The sequence below is a fragment of the Pelecanus crispus genome, chromosome 2, assembly GCF_030463565.1.
Source record: "Pelecanus crispus isolate bPelCri1 chromosome 2, bPelCri1.pri, whole genome shotgun sequence".
NCBI classification, from domain to species: Eukaryota; Metazoa; Chordata; class Aves; order Pelecaniformes; family Pelecanidae; genus Pelecanus; species Pelecanus crispus.
Genome location: NC_134644.1, coordinates 151,588,187 through 151,611,356, shown reverse-complemented (window position 1 = coordinate 151,611,356; position 23,170 = coordinate 151,588,187). Strand labels below are relative to the sequence as shown.

Genomic DNA, 23,170 nt, shown 5'->3' with positions numbered 1-23,170 from the left:
CTTCTGGTGAAGAGGGGTGACTTGATAAGTACATGTGTAATACTTAACTTGATTTATGGGTTATGTACATATGTGTGTGTGCTTATTAAGGCATGTGATGACTGTGCTGCCAAAAGCAGTTGGTTATTTTATAGAGTTCAAGGACAGCACTGGTTTATACCTTAAATGTTAGTGCAAGGTCAGTACATTCTCAAGACATAAAATTAACCAAATTTCTGTTCCACAACACAATGGATTTTCATACATGACATTTAGGCTTCCTGCTTGGCAAAGACAGTAGTTCTCCAGCTTTTTTTGTTTACAATTTAAACTTAAACTGGTTGTGCCTACATAAATTACTACTTCATAATACAAATAGCAGTAGTGCTTTATGTGTTCTTTCATTATGGTACAGAACAAACTCCTAAGAGAGATCAACTAACTCTGTAAAAGACAGGAGTGCATCCACTGTCATTAGATGTACACAGTGCCTTTAACAGGTGTAACTGACAGCTGGATAAGTATTCATTTTGGCTATTAAAGAATCTCACTCAACAAACTGGCTTTGTTGTGCATGTTCCAGTATTTATTAGTATACTCTGGCTTGTGAGATGTTTTATGGCAGAGTGACAAAATTTCTGTAACAGCATTGAAAGACATGGAGTGAAGTTCATATTTAAAGCACCTCTGTACTGTTCTTTCCTTCTCCATTGTTGAAGATGTGTAGGCAGCACTTAGCATCCTACACGTTGGTTAGGAGTGAAAACATAGTTAGGGTTTCAGTGTTACTGCTGCTTAGTGTTAAAACCAGGCATTACCCCAAACTTGCTCTTGTTTATGTTGCATTGCAAGAGGGATGATTAATGAAAGATTCAAGAATAAAACATCATTAAAATGATGAAATAGCATGCTCCTTTTCTGTCAGTGACATGGACTGTCTTTGACTAGTCAGTCTTGGATGCCTGAAGCAAGTTAGTGCACACCTTTACAAGCAACCTGCCAGCTAATGTGGGAGAAGTGGCAGAGGGACCGCACTGCAGCTGGCGATGAACGGGAAGCAGTTAGCCACTTTCCTGCCACCGCAGCTATTTATTGAGCACAGATCTGTCTGCAGGTAAAACCAGTGCAGCTTTTATAACAGAAACCTTCCGTTTTATTAGAATGAGAAGATAGGAAACCAGAGGTGAATGAGATTGCTAGGCTGGGGGGGGGGGGGTGTTCCTAAAAATTGTACTGCTTACTTTTTTCACCTTCGCTTCTGTCTTTCATTATGAGAGAGAATAGAGCTGTCCTCTCAGGTAGTCTGCTAGTACTTGCTTCATTTTCTTGGCTTGTCTTAAAAACAGCAGTATTTAAGCTTCTAGCTGAAGATATTTGTATATGTCACTGACTAAAATAGAAGAGGCAAAGGAAAAATCAAACTGAATTTAAGGCCTTTTGATCCTTGTCCTGTGTTTTGCTTCTGAATGGGGTTGCGAAGGATGTGCTGAGACCAGCACCCCCTGGAGTGGGAGTGCTGTGCAAGGACCATGGCTTTACTGCGGCTGCCTGACAGCGTTCAACATGACTCATCTATATCTGCACTCAGCATCACACCAACCAGCTATATTCCCCTGATCATATCTAGCAGGGCAAACTTTTGAAGTGGGGACAAGCCCATGCAGGTTAACCCTGCTTTCCAGGCCCTTGTTTTTGCCCAGCACTACCTTTACCTGTTGCATAGGTTATTACGGTTTGCTCCTTATAGCAGGCATGCTCTGGCTGTTTCCCCAGCAACCTAATCTCATGGGAGAAGTTGTCAGGGGACAGCAGGGCTCCCGAAACATGGGGAAAGCAGCTTGGCACAATGGATGCTTTTCTCAAAACGAACAGTGATGAAATATTTACCAACACTATGATGTTGCAGACTTGAAGAACCTAACCCATAACCCTTGCCCCTCCACTCTTCCAAACTCTGCAAATTTGGCCAATGACCAAGCTGGAGAGACAGATTCAGTATATGTCCCACTACCTCCAGCCCCTAAAGACAAATGGCACACTTCTTGCAAGAAGTCATTAACAAGATGAGACCATTGTGGCTGTGTCATGTCTTCTCCTTCTTCATCAGGAGAAAGACGGTATGAGCAGGTATATACATCCCTATTTGTCTCATTTTAATGCAGCTCATCTATGTCCTTGAGCGTAATCTGAGATCATGGTCTGTCTCTGTATTGGGCGCCCATGGAATAATGTGGTATATTCAGGATGCAGCTGTGATGACAGCTAGTCATTATGCATTTATGAATAAAATTGAGACACGTTTCCTTGCAGCAGCAGAGCTTTGGAGTTAGTCATCTAGGAGGCTGACCTTTTCAAGTCTGTGTTGCTGGTAAACAGCGGCCTTTAGCATGAGCAAAAGGATTCAGGTGTTGGCAAAAGAGAGATGAAAAGTTTCTGAGTACTTGAGCAAATAGAGCAAACCAGTGCCTGATAACAGGCAAAAAGCAGTGTTCTTATGTGGTCCTTCACCAAAGGACTCGGACGTAAGATGGTTTTCCTTCTGAGGAAAGAGAGAAAATACCATAAGAGAGCTGTGGTGTGTATACTATTGAGAGTGTAGATAAAATGTAACCCAGAAATCTGCAGGTGTTACCAGGAATCAAAGCTGGTCTGATCATGGGCTGCATTTTCTTGGATAGAGCCTCTGTCTGACCATGCAGCCTCTGCTTCTCTGCACTCGCAATGCACTTTCCATTTGTGGAAAGTTTTGTCAGACTGAGTATCTATGATTTCAGCACTGCTCTAAAAATGTTATTTCTTTCATATCAAACCAGGTTGGGTTTCTTATTTATGAACTTCTATTTCAAAAGTGCAGCTGGCCAGAAATCTGAATTTCAAGTGGGAAGTTCCCATACTTTCAGACTTTTAGTGTGTGCTGGCCAGGGGGGAAGGTTTCTGGCTTGGAAAGTTCTGAAGAATTTTAATTCAAGGATGTCTGTTTTATTTTTTGTTTCAACGTTAAGATGCAATTCAGTCCCCTGGCCCGCTGTTCTTTTCAAATATGTTGTAATAAGAGCCTCCATTTTCGCCCTTTCTCCTTTTCTGGCCCGTGCTTCTTCGCTGAGCAACAAATCTGTTGAGAGCTTGCCGAGGGTTCAGATTGGTGTTGACTTCTGTTGAAACAAAATCGCTTAAAATTAAGTTTTCTAATGGAAAACTGGGAGGAAAAAAGATATATCTAGATATCTTTTTTCCTGTGGGGGAACTATATAATAGATACCTTTTGTTTGTTTGGGGTTTTTTTTTGTTGGTTTTGTGGTTTTATTTTTGGTTTTTTTGTTTTGGTTTGGTTTTTTTTTAAACTGTTCTTTTCATCAAAACCAAAAAATGAAGAAAATCCCTCACCAACTCTGCATTATTCTGTATTCTTATATTAATGACTGAGCTGTGCTTCAAGCTACTGGAACAGGCAAGTGGGGAGTAGGCAGCAGTTCTAGATGTTTCAGGAGATTTTACCACAGGTAATAGTGACAGTGTTAGGGGAAGAGTCAAATAAGCAGTATTAAGGGATACAAGAAAGTGTCCAATTCTAGTTACATGGCATGTTCCCTAAATTTCAGGAGCAAAAGTATAGGAAAACATGAAAAGTACCACTGAACACTCACTGTTGCCAAAATACAGGGGTTTCTGATGATGGTGCCTGTTTTGAGTAGATAAGACAATGACTCTACTGCTTTTTCCAAAACTAAAATGGCAGCCTGGGAGAAGACCTGAACTTTCCTGACTCACTGCTGCAGATTTCTTTCAAAAGTATTGTTCTGTCCATTTTGGAAATGGTCGGGATTGCCATGTGCGCTTACTAAATGGATTATCGCTAACACCGAAATGCCCTTCCCTTTGTATTTATATTAAACTTATGCTGGATTCTCTTGTGTTGTTTTAGGGACCTGTCTGTATTTGTATTTCTTGACTTAACACTGTCTTCTCCTGCCTTACAGACTGCACTGTTTCCTCCTTTTGTTTTTATGTAAGTAAATTTTTTTAGTCTCAACAATACTTTGCTGATAAGAGGCTAAACACAAATATTTATAACACTGAACAATGTGTGGAGTTTCTGGTCTGGACAGTTCTACCTTCTGGGGTAAAAACGTGTGATAAGGGGGGAAGAAAATCCCCAAACCCAGCAGTTTAAGATAATTCCTAATTTTGGTTTGCTGTGTCATAGCCATATTAAGAGAACAGTAATCAAAAGTTAGAGATAAGGAAGTAGGCAATTTGTCCCCAAGACTGTGAAATAAAGCTGTGCCTGTAGTTCAGTAGTCAAATAAGATAAATCAAAGCAGTTTTTAAAAGGCGACTGTGGAAACCACTGCTTTAAGTATTAAACAGTGATACTTAATGTGACCTTTCTAGCTGGGACTGGGACTTTCTTTTCTCTAATACATCCTTTCTTGTAGATCCTCAAATTAATCTGCCTACTAATATGTTGCATGGTGTTCTTGGAGATCTCAAACTGCTTGGAAGTAGCTTGGAAGTTTGGATCATGCTTTCCTTCTTCCCCTCATGATTGCTGAGTAGGTGGGGTGGCTCCTTTTGAGTGGCAGAAGGGTAAAGTGGCGTTTCTATCTTTGACCCTGGGCTGCCACAGTGGATGAGGTTGTGTGTACCCAGGCAGCAAAAGCTGCAGGAGCAGCAGTGAGGATCTGGCAGAAGGAGATGTATGAAGTCCTCCATGTCCTTTCCCTGTGGGAGCTTCAGCATTAACAGCCCACACCCAGAAGTGCTTACTGTGGTGCGTGAGCCTTTGCACTTGCCCTCACCCCCCAGCACTGCTGAGTCCTGGGTATTAAACTGGCTATATAGTGATCTGCTTGCTCTTTGTTGAGAGTCAGTAATGAGTTACATGTCTTTATCTCATTCTGACGTTTGCATCCCATGTTTGTTCCACATTTCAAATATACTTTCATCACACGTAAAATGTTTCGTACTGAAATATGTGTGCCAAAGGCATTTGCGAGGAAGTGTCTACTCCTTCCCATTTGAGGAAAGTAGTAAGGTACTCAGGTAAGCACAGGAGATTATCCTTATGTAAGTGAGAGAGGGGCTTTTGTATCTCCATGGAAGCAAAGTAATGCTTATTTTCATTAACAAGAATGATTAGACCTGTCTCCTGGATAAGAAAGAAATTAGTTTGGAGATAAATATTAAATCTGTGTGGATCCCCAGAAGGCATTCAGACAGGGTATTGGCTAATGCCTTGAGAAGAGGCCCTTTTGTTCTTTAATGTGTGCAAACAGACTTGTAGGCATGCAGCTAGGTGAAATACTGGGTGCCATGGAAATCCGTGGGTAGTCTGTTTAAATAAGAAATATTGTTTTGTTTTGGTTTTCCTCAAGACCTTTTTTCCCCATGTATCTTTCTACAAACTTTTGTCAGTGTGTTCTTAATTTTTAGATGATGTGGAAGAAAACTCATTTTGTTTGTATTTGATCTTACCTTGAAATAATTCTTAATTAAGCCAGATTTACTGGAAAATGTGGTCTTTCTGACCCAAAAAAGTTACCAGTCTGAGCTGAGTTAGTTAACTGGAGTCATACATCTTAGCATGCTCTCCAGGGTACCCAAAGGGGGGTAATGGAACACATAGCATAAACGTCAGCCCTGCCACCCTGTTCTTGCTGACATCGCAGGGGTCAGGAGATGCTCCTATGTACAGGCACCATGAAGAGACTGCAGCAAGATACCGAGAGTACTTGAAACCTAAGGGCTCCCAGGGAGTTTCCCATCTCTTCTACCAGGCTAGCAAAGGTGGATGCAAGAAAGTAAAATTTATAATTGCATGCAGTATGTGCAATTACAGCATTTTTCCTCTGCTATGAATCTCAAGGGAAGTACCTCTCCTTAATTAATAAAAATGCCAGAAGGACTACTGCTGTCCTCTGATACAGAGCAATCAACAGGAAGAGGAGCTACAACAATGAGTTTCTCCCACCTCATCCAGATGCATCCCCAAGGGAGTTCTCAAACTAGTGTCCATCCTCTTGAAACAAGTAAGTCTGACTTCTCATGCATAGCAAGGCATGGGGTTTTCTCAGTTTGAGCTCGGGAAAGTCTTTTAGGGAAATGTAAAGTCAATTTATAACAATGATATTTGATATAAAACCAGTGGAGAATACACCATTTCTGTGCGCCACCTCACTGTTAGAAATGTGTGCTTTATTTCTAGTCTGACTGCGTTTATCATCACCTGACAGCCAATGGATCTGGCTTCTGTACTTTAGTTTTCCTGATTGCATATCACCCCTTTATTACGTCTAGACGTAAGAAAGTTTTCTAAGGTCACTTACTGTGTGGCCTGTTTCCTCATGACCTAAATGCTTTCAGGTTTCTTCTTTGCATCTCTGTTTGCGGTGTTTTTGAACCTTGGGCACTGGCACTGTGCACAGTATTGCAGTAGCAGTGGCTCTGGCGTATTAAGATACCATAGCCTCATTATTCTCACTGGAGATTTTCCTATTTATAGGTACAGAGATGCATTTTTTCCTTTTGGCAAGACTGTGGCTTGGAATATTCACATGCAGCTGTTTATCTGCCTCCTCTCTTTGGAGTCTCTGCTTCCTAGGATAGTGACTGCGTCGTTCCTACAGATACTGAGACACTAAGTAACTTGTGCTCAGCTTAACATCAAAGTGACCCTCCTCTAATTCTGCAGTATCTTCCCACTTGCCGTTCTGCACATGATTTTTTTGTCATCTGCAAGCTTTAACAGTAATTTTAGTAACTTACTGTTTACTAAACAGTAATCTCAGTTGTTTATTTTACTGGAGTAAATAGGGAAATGGAGCATCAGCATCTTCAGAAGGGCTCCAGCAATATGAAAAGCAATAAAAGTGTTCTGTTTCCACCTAACAGGATACATTTAAGATCCAAACCCAGAGAGCCTTTTTGGATGTTTACCTCGCTGATAGCAGCAATATTAGACTTGATATCCAGACATCGGACACCGCAGAAAGAGTATTAGAGGTAATGGGTTTCTGGAATTGTGTTGAAATTTTCCATTTGTGAGAAGCGGGCAAAAATTAAGACAACTTCAGTCAGGAAAGGATAAAACTCCCTATTTGAAGACATACAAGAATATCTTGTGTGTTTTTTGAGGGGTTTATTGTACCAGGGGGGTGAGGGAGTGTTGCTGATTTTGCAGATGAGCTTTTTTGGTTCTTACATTTGCCCATAATTTATGTCATCTTAATGTTATGTGCCCTCCTCTACTATGGCATTTGGCTGTCAAGTTCAGGTTTCCTTCATGTATGATAGAACCAGAAAATATATACTATTCCTTATGGGGACACATTCTTAATTAACCCCCCTCTTTGGTTTAGCATAGTGTGGGTGAAAGTGCTTGAACAGTGTAGGCAGAAACGATGGTCTAGCCTTGGCTTATGTCTTAGCTGGTGCACTGCTGTTAAGACTTACTGTGCAACTGATATGTCTTGTTTTTCTGCATGCTTCTCCTTTACTTGTTTTGTCCCCTGATGTTTGCTGTGAAACTGCAGGACTTCCTTTGCAGTATTGGCGCAGTTCTACCACTGTGGCTCTGGGATGTCCGTAACAGCTGGTGTAATACATACAGCAAACCATTGCTAGTTACATTTTGAAACCAGTAGCAACCAAATGTTGTTTACACAACTGGCTGACTTGTGTTTGAAACTTTCAGCTGGGGTTCCCTTCTTATGCCAGGAGAGGAGGAGCAGCAGCAGCTCTGTATATTTTGTGTACTTGCACACATGTGTGCATGAGCAAGGCTGAAGCCTTTTCCTCAGTTGTTCCCATTTCCTAACCTTAACAGCAATAACAAAGCATACACCTGCCAGATGGGTGCTCTTCTTTGTCATGGGAATCTGAAATTTCCTCTCATCATACAGACAATTGTGTACTGTATTTCTGCTGTGCCTTTGCAATCTGAGTTTGTGGAGGTAGTTCTCAGCTGGCCATGGGTACAAGCGAGCTGAACAGGTATTGACCCTCCTTCATCAAGCTGCTGTGTGTTAGTCTGGCTGCAGAACACACAGTGTCTGTGCACAGTTACCATGAGTTGGATAACACAGGGTAAACCCTTGTTGGCTTTGTTCTGCTATGGGGTTTGCGCCACCTGAGGCGATGCTGGGACCAGTTCTTCCAGGGGAAGGCAAGTGTCAGAGTTGGCCTTAGACCCTGCAATGGGAGACTTGTGGGGTAGGAGGTGCTGAAGGTAAAAAGTGTTGGGGGTGGCAGGGAGATAGGAATTTTGATTTGGGGAGAGGGAAGTAGGTGCTAATAGGGTAGAAGAAGTAAGGAGACATTTTTAGATAGGAGACTTGCATAGGGACCTTGAGTAAAGAAGGGATTTGCTAATATACTTTATCAAGCCCAAATTATTAGCATTTTTTAAACTTGTTAGTTTTGCAGTGGGTCAAGGTAATTTCCAAGCCAGACAGTGGTGTTGTATGTTACTTTGTGTATTGCATTTGTAGGTTTTTAATGTTTATGTGGCACTTTAAAGAAACAATGACATTTGAAATGCTGCAGACACCATTTCTTCTCTTGTGGTCTTAAAGATGAGATAGGACTTTAGGAATTATTTAGCTTTCGTCATTGTATATGCACTACCACATTCACTGTTCTTTTGCAGTGGAGGTAGATTTTGCAACTGTCACTCCCTAACATCCTGATGTTCAGGCAGCATATACCAGCTTGTGCTTTGATCCAAGAAATAAAATAAGTCAAAATCCTACTGAATCCGAGATATGTTTCTGACATTCCTGGGAAATGCCATCTGGTACACTTAGTATTATGCTACTAAGGGATAAAATGCTGAAGCTCTGGCTAATATCTTAAAGTAATTTGTAGGGACTTCTTATCACAGAGGCAGATGGAATGAAGGATGGTGCTGCTAATATTCACTTCTTTGTCTTTTGTGTTTGGACTTCTGAAACTTTCTTCCGTTCTACCTGGTGACTGAAATGAGTATGAGAAAAGTGATTTTTATGCTCTGCTGCCCTCTCCGGTAACAGCCCTGATATTAACAAGTATAAGGAAACCTCATGAATGTGTTCTTTAATTTTAACTTGGAACAATTCTTCCCAACCTATATTTAGATTGATGTCTACTTTTTTTTCCATTCACAAAAACATGTCTGCTTTTTAAACCAGCTGATACAGATGGAAAAAACCCTTCTGAACTGTGGGGGTGAGTGAATTTACAATGCTGTCACTGTGACACAGAGCTGGAAGTGTTTCAGGATTGGCACCTTCTGGAAGAAGACTGAAAACCGGTACTTCCACCTTGTGCTCAGACAAAGAAAGTCCAGCTTCTCTGACCAAAGCATGACTCCTCTATCAAGTTGCACAATCTGCCAGATGAGCTGTGACAGGAGTGTTCTCAGGGGTGGAGAGATTTCTTATGGTTGCCACGCCCCTTTCCTGAGCAAATTCAGGAGATTATGGTCACTGCAGAATTTAGGAATGCTCTGATGGCACTGTGCTCTTAGGTTATGGCTGCTTTAACTTATACTTTGATTTTTCAGGACCTAAAATAGAACAAGACAACTGCCCCAATCTGATTTGGCAGTTTCTGTGCTCACCTCTGCCTGATTTTTCTGTCCTGACTATCCCATTGTGCAGTTGGTCCTGCAAATAACTTATGCTTTTTTCTGCTGGTGCTACTTCTGCCCTCTTTCAGAAAAGGTGTAGAGGGGCCACAGCAAGCTAAAAACGATCCGAATGTTTATCCAAATGGATAGGATCTTTCTTCCTTATGCACTGTCAATAATGAAAGCTCAACAGAGCTCAAGTCTGCTCTTGTCAGAAGCCTTCACACAGAACTGTAGAACCCTATGAGTAAGACTGGCACTTTCAGTAAAGGGGCAGGACGTCTAGATATTTCCTAGAAAAATGAGAGGACTCTATCAGCTTGGAAAATACACAAATCCTGTAAAAATACATATTTATACTGCTCATGAGCAATGTTAGCTCAGAGCACACAGTGCTTACAGTATTTGGGGATTTAGTAGTAAAGATCTGGAATAACAGGTCAGATGCCTTGCATTAGAAGATACTTCAATGCATGGCAGAATAGAGAACATTTTCTATTTTATTACATTTTTATGTTCCTTTGAAACTTAAGGAACTCCTCACAAACTCAAATGCTGCAATATGGGAATGGTTATATTTGCCTTTAAATGGGCAATTAAATGGGACATAAGGGAAAATTTAAAAACAATTAAGTTACATTAATAGGTATTGAACATTTCTTCCTTATTCATGCTAATGGATAGCTAAGCTTCTGACCTTCTTTGTTTTTAAAGGTTATATCATGCAAGATGGGGCTATCAAGAGAATTAATAAAATATTTTAGCTTATTTTTCTTTCAAGATCATGATGGTGGAGCGCTCTCTGGTAAGTTTTACAAGGTGCTTAACTTAGCCCTCCCTTGGACTTTTTTGTTGTCATTGTTGGCTGCAGTGACTGAACCTGGAGTCTGTACAGAGCTTGCATGAGCCTGCTCAGGCTCAGGCTAAGACCCGTCCTGTCTGAGAAACCCCCTCAAGCCCTCTCCCCACATGGCTTGGAAGGAGTGGTAGTGGGGAGCAAAGTATGGCAATAGATAGTGTGGTGCAGGGGTGAGACTTTCACACACAAATACCATGTCCCTTTCAGTTTACAAGACATGTAGCAATTTTACCGCATGGGAACTTCTGGGTAGTCATTTAATCAGATGGCCATACCTACATAAAACAGTTCCTAATTTGCAGATCACATGCTGAGTTTAACAATGGGACAGGAAACTCTTTTGTTATATTTATAAGCAATGTCTGTGGCTTACTTTCCTTTATATCATCACATGTTTCCTCTCTTAAGTGATAGAAACCTAAGTTTAGCCACGATGGTACTGAGCAAGCTGTAAATCAGGGTTGTGAGTCTCTTTATGGTCATAAAATACGAAGGGGCTTTTATGTCCTCATTGGTCTGCTGATGTCCTGTTTCCCATGTGGGAGGGTGTGTGGATGAGGCTGGATCCAGGCCTGGGGCTGGGATAGGCTTGGGCCACATCAGGGAAGTGAACAAAATCTTTGCTGTTGACTGGAGTAAAGCTAGGCATTGCAGCCTCTCTGTGTGGCCTTGGCAAGTCACTTAGCTTTTTTTCAGTCTTCTCATTGGCATAAAAATGTTAATGTTCTTCCGAACCTTTTCAAGATGAAGGTCCGATACTAAACTCAGGCTTACTCAGTGGGGTAGGAACTCTATTGTCTGTGTCTATTTTATTTATTGTTCCCCTGCTCCCTTCTCTCTGGCTGTGAAAGGTATCTCTTGAGTACACAGAATCCCTGGCTGCTCTTATGTCTCAAATGTATCTGGATGTAACACATTTTATATACTCTTCTACTGCAGTTGCAGATGGATTTATTTTTGCCTTCTATTCTGGTAGAATTAGATACACAGGAGAATAGAAAAGTTTTTCAATTGATTACATTTCTGTGCATCTTTGATATTCCTCACAAATATATCAAGTCCAAATGTAACCCACAGTCCACTGCCAAAAGAAAAGTTTAGATGCTCACATGCTTAAAATCACATGTTTAAGTGTTCTGCTGAATTGTGGTATTGGCTTAGAAATAAATGTTTACAGGTTGGGGCCTTTAAACATAATTTTTTTTAAAAGTACACAGGAAAGTAGTGACCTTTGAAGAGTGACATAGTTTTCTTGCTGTACGTTAGTTATAGTGCTCTTGTCTGGTGTTCTGTTCAAGAAAAGCACCAGTCCTGGAAGCCTGCATCCATAGGTCCTTTAAATGCAGAAACAGCTATACTGCTTAGCTGTGTTTTGAGAGAAGGATATTCTATAAAAGCATAGTCTAAGGGCGTAGAGATACTCTGTAAGTAATAGAGCTATGTCAGTTTAGACTCGGAGAAGTGAGACAGATGACTAACTTGTCACCTTACCTTACACCAGAATTTACATGTGTTAAGTTCTTTTTCTTCTCCAAAAGCACATTGTTAACCAGTACTAACTGATATATGAAAGTAGCTGGGCTGCTTCACTAGATTTCACCAAATGTCTCTGTGGTTTTTCTTCTTTTCCCAGTGGTGAAAAAAGTGGCAGACTTTGAACTTCCTTATGTGAGTCTTCAGACCATGAAAGAGTTGCACTGTAAGCTTGGGATCAGAAAGTGGTGAGCAAGAAGCTTAAGAGAAACTACCAAGATGCATGACAACTGCTATAAACAGAGAAAGAGTAACTTAAAGTCTTGCAAGCCTCAGCAGCTTGACTGTTTTTCTGAGGCCAATTTGTTACTGGAATTGACTGGTTTCTGTGGCCCTGTCTGTTTTAAATTTTATCGCTGTAGTATTCCTGAAGTGTCCTTTACAGCAGCTAGCTATTTGTTCCTTCTGTCTTTCAGAATCTATAGAGGTGCTTTGTGGCTGCTTGCCTCATGATTTTTATACCTGCATAATGCAGTGACCACAAATGGGAATGTTCCTGTAAACAATATAGAAGAGAACTTCGAGTTCGGAGTTGCAAACTACAACTCTGAGCAGAGATGGATTACTTTTTATCTAAAGTGCTCATTTCTGCATACTAATACACAAAATAGCTGAGGCTATAGCTTGAGCATTTCTTTTAGTAAGTGGCCCGGGGTAAGCAGCAGAACAGTCTTCCCCTTTCATTTGCTCGCACCTCAGGCTCATCCTCGGTTATGTGGGCAGACATGGTGAACTGGACTGGCAAGCTAACCTGGCCTAAAAATAAGTTGCTGGCTGGTTTGTTTTTTTTTTTTTTAATTTGGTTTTGCTGGCCTATTTTTGGCCTGGGCCAGTCCCCTAGTCTTGTTTGCTGTACAGAAAACAGTTGTGCTGACTTGTGGGTGAGGATAAACCCTGGGGACAGGGAGTCTGGTGCCAAAGTCCTGCTTGTCAAACAGTGCCCTGAGGGTGCAGTTAGGCCCTATAGCTGAGCCAGTCTAATGCCTTGTTGCTGTGGTTGTTGTCTGGTCTACTTCTCCCTACAATGAAAAAGAAAAAAGGGAATAGATTTTTGCATGCTTAGTGAGTTGCATTGGCTGCATCAGATGAATGCTAGAGCAAGGACTGTGTTTGGGAGCAGAAGAGGAAGAACAGACCATGCCTTTTGGTGGCAGCAAGCAAGGTTGCTTGCCTTGAAGCTACACAGAAACCTGTTGTTTGAGGCTTGTAACTTGTCTGCTTGAATTCTACTGGGATAGACCTTGGCCTCTACAAAGCTTTCTCTGTTTCCCTATATGTGCCCTTATAAACTAGAGAACCTAGTAGCCTATTGAAAGCACCGCGTGGTACTAAGCCGTGACAAAGTGACCGTCTGAGCAGTTACTTCTCTATCTAGCACTGCTTCAAAGCACTGAGGTAGGAAATGGCAGTCCTGGGGTTGTTCCTGTGCTGCAGGAGGTGTATCACCTGTGCAATGGGAGTAATACAGCCGTACCACCTATGGAGCCTGTGCTGCTCTGTACTGTCATGTAGACTTACCCAAGCTGCTTTTAGATAAAACGGCTCAAGCTAGTTGTTGCAGCATGGCACTTGGATAACTGAATATTTAAATTGCTTTGCTGCTGTACCGATCTGATCCTGCAGCAGTTCTACAGTAGTTGGTACTGCAGCTAGCTAGCTTAAAACTAGGTCTTGTACGTCAGCACTGCAGCATGGCACTGGATGCCCTGAGAGTCTTACCAACTTTTATGTAGACAAATCCAGAGTTGTTTGAGAAAATAAGGAGGAAAGTTTTAGTTCTGAATTGTAACTGTTATGTTTGGTACAACCAAAATCAAAGTGGAGAGATTGGATAACCTGATTTTAGTTTATTTCCATTCTGCTACAATGTATAAAGAATAAGTAAGTACACACTTCAAGGGCACAACTGGGTGGTTTTCTCTCTCTCTCTCTTTTTTTTTTTTTTTTTTTTTTTTTTTTTTAAAATCTGGTAAGCAACAGGATCTTTCTGGGTTATGCTCCCATCATACTTAGCTGAAAAATCAAAATGCCATATTTAGAAGCATATCTTCATATTTTATTACTTTTTTTTCCCTTGGCTTGGAAAAGGTATATGGATCCTTCTCTTGATACACTGCTGATGGATTGCAGAGCTTCACTGAATTTGCTATATATGCAGGTAAAACTGAAAGGTCTTTAGAATTTTAAAAAGTTAACTTTCCCATGTTAATTTCATCTTTCATACAAATTCTTGAAATATTTGTAAATGGTTCATTTTTAATGCTGCTTTGTTGTGCTTTTCTAAGTGCTGGGTATAGCTGTTGTTGATCATGTTCTTTTTGTTTGTTTTCTTCCCCTACACTCATGTACTAGAGATTGTAACTCATCTATGTTTTGTGCATGGGAGAAGTATTGCATAAAAAGGACATATTTAGGTGTCTGTGCACTCTATTTTCAAGCGTGTGTATGTATCTGTATGTCTCTATATATAGGCGCTCTGCCATGATATGACAGCATTTGAATTCTGAACTGTAGGTGTGTTGAGTTGTACTAGCTTTGGAAATTATTAATTCAGGAAGAAAGAACAGTGTAGAGTGAACTGGTCCTAAAATCAAAGGCCGAGTTTAAAAAAAAAAAAAGCGCTGTGTGTGTGTGTGTTTCTGAGTGTGTGTGAAAGGAAATACATTTTTGCTGACTTTTTTGCTATTTTTAAAAATTCTTTTAAGGCAATCCAGGAAGTTGAGAGGAATTGGGTTAAACCAACAGAAGGGCAGATGCAGGAACTTAAATTTCTACAAAAAAATGCAAGCAAAGCAAAGGTAAAATGGTCTTTTAAAAACAATATAAAGAGATCAAAGGAGTGGGTTTTGAAGCAATGATACTAGAGGCTGTGACTCTAACAATAAAATATGGCTTTGTGGAATGGTTTGAGCTAGAGACCCAGGTCTCCCATCTCCTGGTCAGATACAGAGACACCAAATAGAAGAGGCGGTTCCCATCTCTGCTAGTATTTTAAAATATCCCAAGAAGAATGACTTGGATCCCAAGGGCTAGCAAAAAGTTTTTGGCTGTGAATCCAAGTCTTCTCTATTTGCTGAACTTGGGTGCAAAGGTTTGTCATCCAGTTTAGGAAACCAGATGGAAATTCAGAATGCTGGGACTGCTGTTCTCAGTATTTCTTGCTGTTAGTTTTATCTCTTCTCATTATCATATCTGATAAGCATGCAAAAGACCCAGTTCATCGTATTGGGGGGGGTGGAATCAAATTTCTAAGTCTGGACTGTGAGTGCTAGTCTCTGAATTGAGCATTGACATATTGTGGTGAATCTGCGTCCTCCCAGGAGAAAGAGTATTAGGAATCTCAGAGATTTGCCTTATAGCCTTCCCCGCCCCAAATCCCCCCAAATCACTAGATTTCACTTGCCTTTACAGCATATTGCTTTAGTTCTGTCTTTTTGGTGCAGTTCCTGGAGCTGATTCGAGAAATACAGTTCTATGGATATGTACGGCTTGATCCTTGCATTTGTGACTATCCAGAAGAAGGCTGCTCAGCTGACATCTATGTCGGTAATAATGAGATTAACTGCTGCATAAAACTGCCTACTAACCAAACCAAAGAGGTCAGCTTTAAAATCAACAGGTTAAGAAGCTGGCAGGTTACTTTTCTTGTAAGTATTTCACTGACTTTGTATCTGAATTCACTTTCTCATCACAAAAACTAAGGCTGTCAGGCAACAACAGGTCTTGGGGGCAAGGAGGTGGTCTGCTTTAAATCCCTCCTATCTGCTCATATTCCTCTCCAAACCTATCCTGAAATATATTCCCTTGGCAGCCTTTACAACAGTAAACCTTCTAGGTTTACTCTGCTATGTTTTCTCCTTTCCCTGGTAGTCCATGTCATACTTTACCTGCCCCTTTCCTTTCCTGTTGGAGGTAGAATTGGCAGAGTGTTTTGTGTGGGAGCAAAAGAACTGCTTTAGCCAGCTTTATGCTTATAAAGACTCCCCCATCCTAACTCCCACTTGCTCCCTCCCCCAGGAGAAGTGTTCTGGTACAGATCGTCAGCTGTTTTATTTATATACTTTATAAAATGAACCTGATTGACTAATTCTGATTTAAGGCTGAACACCTTAATGCTGTTTTTAGCTGTTTATGTTCATTGGTTGTTGGGGTTTTGTGGTTTTGGGTTTTTGTTTTGGGGTCGTTTTTTTTTCCCCCCAGGGTGCTACAAAGGATGGTGAAGATGACACACTGGAGCTCAGATTTGAGTACAATGATTCAGGCACATGGCAGTGGATAATTTTGTACACAAAACAGGTTAGTTCTCAGCCCTTTTAGGAAAGGATCAGAGTAAAATGTAATCTTACAGCCATAGAGGATCTTCAAAAGTGGTTAGTCCATCTCTACCAGAGTGCAGCAGTTATGCTTTCAAGCAGGTTAACCTAGGGCCATAGTTACCTGGGGAAAAGCATTTGAGTTTCTAGTATAAGGGGAGGAGATTCCCCCACACACACACCGCCCCGCATTGAAGAGAAATGTCTAGCACTCAGCAGCAAGCCTGGGATGGAGTATGGAGAGGTGCCATTTGTTTACTGGACTCAGTAAGTATCCAAAGTCATTAACTGGTCAGACCCACCTAAGGTCAAGGGCTCCCATTTCCCACAATAAATCCTATTGTTCAAATATAAACATAAGCCATATTAAGACAGCTTGATGGAGGGTGTGAATATGTGACATTGTAAATATTTTTTTCCATATAAATAATTCTTAAATAAGATTTTTATAGGGTGCCATTCCTCCCACTATTTTCAGGCAGCTCTTTAAAGAGAAAGGTATCCAGGAATTCAAGTCATCCATCTGTGGTTATGCTGCCTAGCAAATAATCTAGGCTCTGCCATATCAAAGACAGCACCAGTCTCAGTTTAGGTACAGAGCTTCTATAAAAAGTATAGAGCCTGTTATTCAAGTAAACTGCTTCTCTTGCCTTGCAACAGACAGGATTTTTCAAGTAAAATCAAAATGCTTAATTTCTCACACATGACTTCTGAATTCTGGGGTGATGATGCAGTTCACACAGCTATTTAGTAAGTGTTAATTTCCTGCCACACTTATGAGAACATGAGCCATAAGCAGTAAGCTTTCTAGTTTCTTTGCTGTTGGAGAACAAAAAAACCCTAGAATTATCTCAGTATTAATTCTCCCTTGAAATCTATTAGGGTTGTGCTTGATGTAGTGACTCTTTGATTAGAAAACCTGCATCCCACTTTCCTCAGAAGTGTGAGGAAGAGCTAAAAGCCAGATATGTGCTACTGTGTGGAAGAAACAAGGGTTTGATCCAAGATCCCACTGCAGAAAACAGAAAGACTGGATGATTTGCAGCTTATTCAGAGATGGCTTCCCCCACTCCATCACTGATCTTGTAGGATATTTTGTCTTTGATTCATCTCTCAGTGCTTGATGCCCTACCTGAGATGCTTCCTTTTGGAGAGTAAGCAGCAAGTTGGCACCTCCTGCAATTCAGACCTTAACTTGGGCTGTATCATCCCACGAAGCTGACATGCTCATCAGACAGCATAAGGAACTAAGAACAACTCCCCTCCTCTCTGAGGTGCCTCTGCTAGATACCTAATATGTGGGATGAATGCATACTGCTCCATTCGTATTAGCTGGTCTACAAACAGTTGCAGCTATCTCGTGTAACCACCAGGGCTCTGATTTTCAGCAGTGCTGAGTGCCTGTAAACTCCAGCTTGCTTCATTTGTTGGAGTGGTTTTGATGCCGATAGTGCTACATTTGATTAACCTTACTTAGCCTTTGGTGTAATTCGTCAGCCTTTAAGGTAGGAGCCACAGATGACTAGAGAGAATAACTCGCCTCACAAAACCAATCATAAAAATCTTTAGTCTCCACTCTGAGCGGTCCTGTGAGGGTTAGTCATGCTGAGGCTGGGCTTTAACCAACTGCAGCTAGTTTGGTGCACTGTAGGGATGTTAAGCACAGAGTAAAATTAACAGAATTAGGGAAGTAATAGTTCAGTAGTTAGGGATTGTAATTTTCTGGTGGAGGAGGAATGGACGAGTCAAGTCCATCTTTTAATAGAAGACATCAAAATGTTCTCTGGCTTATCCTCTAGGCCTTTTTGCTCAGTAGCTGCTTGAAGAAAATTATATCGGAACAGATGCTGAAGGCAGCCAAAGACGACCAAGAAATGGTGAGCATGTGTGTATGTTGGTATCTGAATTTGTTTTTAAAAGAAATAAGCCTGCTATTCTATGATTCTTCCAAATGTGCTGAGAGAAGTCCCATTGAGGAAAAGGATTTTGCATGTTTCAACACTTCAGTACAGAATTAATTGACTAAAAAGTACATCTTTGCTTAGTTTTACTGAAGTAATATTCTGAATGTTAGAGATGGTTTATCATCACAGTTTTAATGATCTGGTTTGCATTCTCTCTCCTTAGCTTTAATTTTTGCTGCATATGATAAAGGATATCTATGGCATAATTTTTTTAATGTTCTGCTCTACCCTGTTGTATCCATTTCTGGCTTTCACTTTTTCACCACTTCACTTGCTTGCTCCATCTGCTGCAATGTTAGGCAAATTTGAGATCTGTGACATTCACACTGAGAAAGTTTTTGGTTTTAAATAGAAGTGTTAATAAAATAAAAATATGATTTGTAACTAAAATACTTCTGCTGTCTTGTGTAGGCCTCTAAGGATGAAAATATGTTTAGATACTTGTTATTTTTAACAATAATTTCCAGCATTAATAATGTCTTTGTTTAACCTTGTGACATCTAAAGACTTTGAATGTCTGCTAACTGAAAACTTCTGAAGAAGGAAAGGAAAGGGACATGTGTGATCTTCTAGACCCATACTGATTACAGTGAGCAATGAGGCAATGAACAGCATGTTATTTCACAGCTTTAAACTATAAGCAATTCAGAAGAAAAGACCAGTTTTCATTCTGGAAAAGATTTGGTCTCTTTCACTCTAAGTTTATTTGTAATGGAAGTACAGTAAACCTTTAATTATGAAGATGAGCATTCATTACTTAACTGTTCAGCTGTTGATAGTACTCAGGTAGCTTGGACTAGAACAGAATTATGAGAGAAGGGTAAATATACCAGATCATTTCCTACACTGTTTCTGCTGGGTTTAGCTGAATGCTGATTTGCTCAGTGTATTTTATTGGAGCACTTAAGCTTATTGTAAATTTAAATTTTTCAATCTCTTTAGGAGATCAAGATGCCTGAATCCATGAAAAATAGTGAGAAATCCAGCATCCAACAAAAGCAGGTTTGTAAGTCAGAGGGTGTCTCCAAAACATAAACACAGGTTGTCTTGCTTGCTGTGGTGTTTAGCCCAACCTGTGTTTTTTCTGGTTAGGGAGACTCCTAACAAATTTAATGGGCACTTCTTTGGGTAGGCAAAGGAGCTAAACATGAATTTTGGAAGGAAGAAGATGGCAAGAAACATATCTGAATAAAAATTTTATTGTAGTTTCATGGGTTTAATGACAAGTTGCTTCATTTTATTTGCTTTTTGCAAGTGTTTCTGAATGAGACCTTTGAAGTTTGCAGAAAACCAGAATTTATACAGAGATCATGTGTGTATATCCACATGCAGCTGCTGATGTAGTTTAGACTTGCACTTGGATTCTGCACTGGGACTGTTTATGCATTCATTTTTCCCTGTAGCTGGGAATTGTACCTATTTGCAAAATTTGTCATGTTACTTATCTATACACATACATTCCTATTGTGTAAAAGATGTAATTCCAAGTTCATTTGCTGGAATCAGTATTCATAGCTAATAGTTCCTGAATAGCTAAATGGCTGAAAGATGTTGCTTTTCCAAGCCATTTGTGGAATATGAGATAATAAATAAATGGAAAGGGGATAATGTAAAGGGAATGAAAATAAATACCTCTATTACAGTGTGTGATTGGCCAAAGGGGAAATATTTCTAAAGGAGAAAACAAGAATCTAATCTGGATTCAGAAAAAAGTAATGTTGCTATATCTTCAGAAACAGCATGAAACCAATCTCTAACTGCTCTTCAATAAGCAAATGTATTAACCTGTGTGGTGGGCTTTCTTGCCCCTTTCTTTGAAGTGCTCTGTCCTTGTCACTGCTGGAGAAAGGATTCTAGGTTAGGTGTGGCCTTCAGTATTCACAAATAACTTGCAAATTATAATAAGGGAGACAACACTTTCTGAATAGACTAGCATCTGTGATGAAGACTGAAGGATGCAGTTCAGTGGCCTCACTGTGGTACAACTTTAGCAAGGATTAAGTTGTGTGGCACTTTGGTCTTGAGGCAATTGTTCTTACTTGAACATACTTTAAAATACCTCCTTGATTCTGAGCAAGATGGACTGTGAATACTCCCTCTGAATTTTTGTGAAGAGAGCAGCCTTGGACAGAGCAACATGAAACCACCGAGCTTATCAGCTGTGTCTTGCTGGTGCAGTGTCTGGCTGCTGATATGAAACTCGGTGAACTAAGAAAGATACAGCTGATAATTAGAATGGAGTTGTTTGTTAAAGGAAGTCGAGGTATGCTGTTGCGTTAAACAGTGATAGTATGGCATGCTATGCCTCATTTTATACAGCAAGTTTAAACTGGTTTAGGTCTTCATGCACCAAGCTGTGTTACTAAACAAACAATATAAAATCTTAAACCAGGCTTAGCTAACTTCTCAAGAACCTTAATATTGCAATCCCAGCTTTGAGACTTCCCTTTTCTCTTCCTCTATTTCTCTTTGCAAGACACTTGAAAAATGTATTAGGAGTATATCTTCGCATATTCTCATTTGAAAAAGTGTTGTTTGAGTTGGGTCTTTATAATTTTGCTGTTAGTATCCCCAAGAGTCTTACAAGTCTTTGCTCCGAGTTGGTGGAAAGTTTAACTGACTACTGTCCAAAGACTCTGAAAACTTCTGCCAAATATTTTCTGCTGACTCATGAGAAGAAAAACTAAACTTTGGTTTTCTTTGTGATCCTGTAGCAGTATACGGATACTACTAGATCAGCATAACAGCCTGTAAATTCTTGTTTGAATCAATCTAGTGCAGCAGTAAGATTTAGTAGGAAAAATCAAGAACAATCTTTTAAATTGAGGTAAAAATGATTTAACTATTATGCAATAGGTGGACTTTGCAGATAGCAAGGCTGTGCTGTAGGATGTGCCTGCATCTAGGCAATTTTGCTGTTATGTCTTCCAGAAATCTTGAAAAAAGAGATATGAAATAACTTCTACAGAGATAATCTATGCAAAATTTAGTTCCAGTTTTCTAAAACCTTAATGTTAGTTATTGCAGCATGGTTGCCATAGCTTTGTGATGGACACGTTTAGTAGGGTTTTTCAGGACATTTGCTTTACATACATATCAAAATACCATGTTGCAAGAGGCAGAAGAAAAATCTGTGCCATAAATTTTCCTAGTGCAACAGAAAACTGCAGATACATGCAATGTAAGGGTATAGTTTGCCTGCTTGTACCTTGGGTGCTTATAGTTTGCCTGCTTATACCTGCCGGGTGATACGGTGTTAGGAAGTTTCAGACAGTACGTGGCAATCTTTAGGAAAAGTAGAGTTGAAAGGTATCATTTGTGCAGGTGTTACGGTTAAAGTTAAGAATTTGTGATTAACGATAGTCAGCCTAATTCAGAAAACTTAGTAGGCAGTTAAAGTAGCTGTACATATGTCCTTGTGGCCACTATAATGCCAAATAACATCCATGTTAGCACATTTGGAACTGCCATTCGATCTGCACCACATTTAGTACATTGCAATAAAGCTTAAGAGCAGAAACAACTGTTCTTATGCCCTAGTCCAGCAGGAAAAAATCTGGTCTCTTGGAAATGCCAACATAAAGAGATCAACCACTGCACCTGAACAGTAACATGTCAGATTTTCTAGCTTATGTTTGTATCTATCTGCAATTACTGAAATGCATGTATTCTTAACTGTTTATTTTTTTCACTGCAGGTATTTCATTCGGGTTTTATATCAAGGAAAAGATTTTTGGTTAGGCCAAATGAAGACGACTCTGTATTTGAGAAAATAAGAGAAGAGGACCTGTGATAATTTATTTTAGATACTGTCTTTCAAAATGAATTGTCTGGGAATAATAAACCCGTTGTTGAAACATTGAATAAGGGCAAAAAAAAAAAAAATCTTCAGTGTAATTCCTTGCCTTTGCAGTGTTTTTTATAGTATTTACAACTCTAGAGAACCAGTTCGAATGGGTGCTGAGAATCTGGAGACATCTTGCATACATGCTTTTTGGCTATTTTTCCACCCAGACTGAAATTGTTGGGGCAGAAAGTTAATTAGAAACAGTGCTACAATGTTTGAGGAGGAAAAAGTATTCACATATTGGTTTATAATGTTTCTGGTGTAATTAGTGTGATGGCCGAGCAGGCTATTGCCACCTAGACAGTGTCTGTAAATGGCACGTGTTTCCTATGATCGTTTGCCTCACCAGGACCAGTCATTCCTTTCCAGCCGAACAGACCGTTGTGGTGCCCTTATCGACCTCTTGAGATCCCATCAGTGCTGATTCAAAAGCTGCCACGCTTTGGAGGATGGAGGTATTAATGTGCTCTCTGGCAGAGCAGCGGGGAGGGCTATCGGTTGAATGTGTGTAACTGTGCATCAGGAATTGAGCTGGTTTTGTACTGATGGCACTGGGGTAAGCAAGTACCTGATGCAGTTGGATAAAGGTAGATACACCTTTAACCACATCACTAAGTTATTTGCTACTGCAAGAAGGCTAAAGTGCCTAACCCATGATACTCTATACTGGGCTTGAATGATCTTTGATTCTTACTGTCCTTGCTTTGAAAGGCACAACCAGGTGTGAGAACAGGGGCAGGAAAATAAATAAAAAAAAAGGTGCCCCACTAATATTTTGGGGGAAGTCAATTAACTTCAGCCCCCCCCCCCCTTTTTTTTTTAACGTTTTTCTCCATTACCTTGGTGCTGAAGAGACAGAGGAACTGTACTCCTGCCTGAATTTTTAGCTTGCTGATTTTGTGGTGTTATGGGGTCACACATGGCAGTGTCAGAAATAAAGCACCCCTGAGAGGCGGAGTTTTGACAGCTTCGTGGCGTTTCCTTTATTCAACAGTGAACTGTTAAAATCTCTGGATTTCCCCCCCACTCCCCCGTATAAATCAGAGACCTGTTCTCTTCATTAAAGCT

At 40.3% G+C, this 23,170-nt stretch overlaps 1 protein-coding gene across 1 annotated transcript in view; it reads left to right on the top strand.

Annotated features, from left to right (window-relative positions):
• The window catches only part of SNX31 (sorting nexin 31), a 31,611-nt gene extending 9,563 nt beyond the window's left edge, over nt 1–22,048 (top strand). The window contains exons 5-14 of the mRNA XM_075706381.1: nt 6,871–6,981; nt 10,301–10,391; nt 12,079–12,166; nt 14,067–14,136; nt 14,684–14,776; nt 15,422–15,625; nt 16,179–16,274; nt 18,091–18,168; nt 19,198–19,257; nt 21,953–22,048. Coding sequence (XP_075562496.1) covers nt 6,871–6,981; nt 10,301–10,391; nt 12,079–12,166; nt 14,067–14,136; nt 14,684–14,776; nt 15,422–15,625; nt 16,179–16,274; nt 18,091–18,168; nt 19,198–19,257; nt 21,953–22,048 — 987 coding nt within the window. The remainder of the gene's footprint in view (nt 1–6,870; nt 6,982–10,300; nt 10,392–12,078; nt 12,167–14,066; nt 14,137–14,683; nt 14,777–15,421; nt 15,626–16,178; nt 16,275–18,090; nt 18,169–19,197; nt 19,258–21,952) is intronic.
• Nucleotides 22,049–23,170: the final 1,122 nt, after the last annotated feature.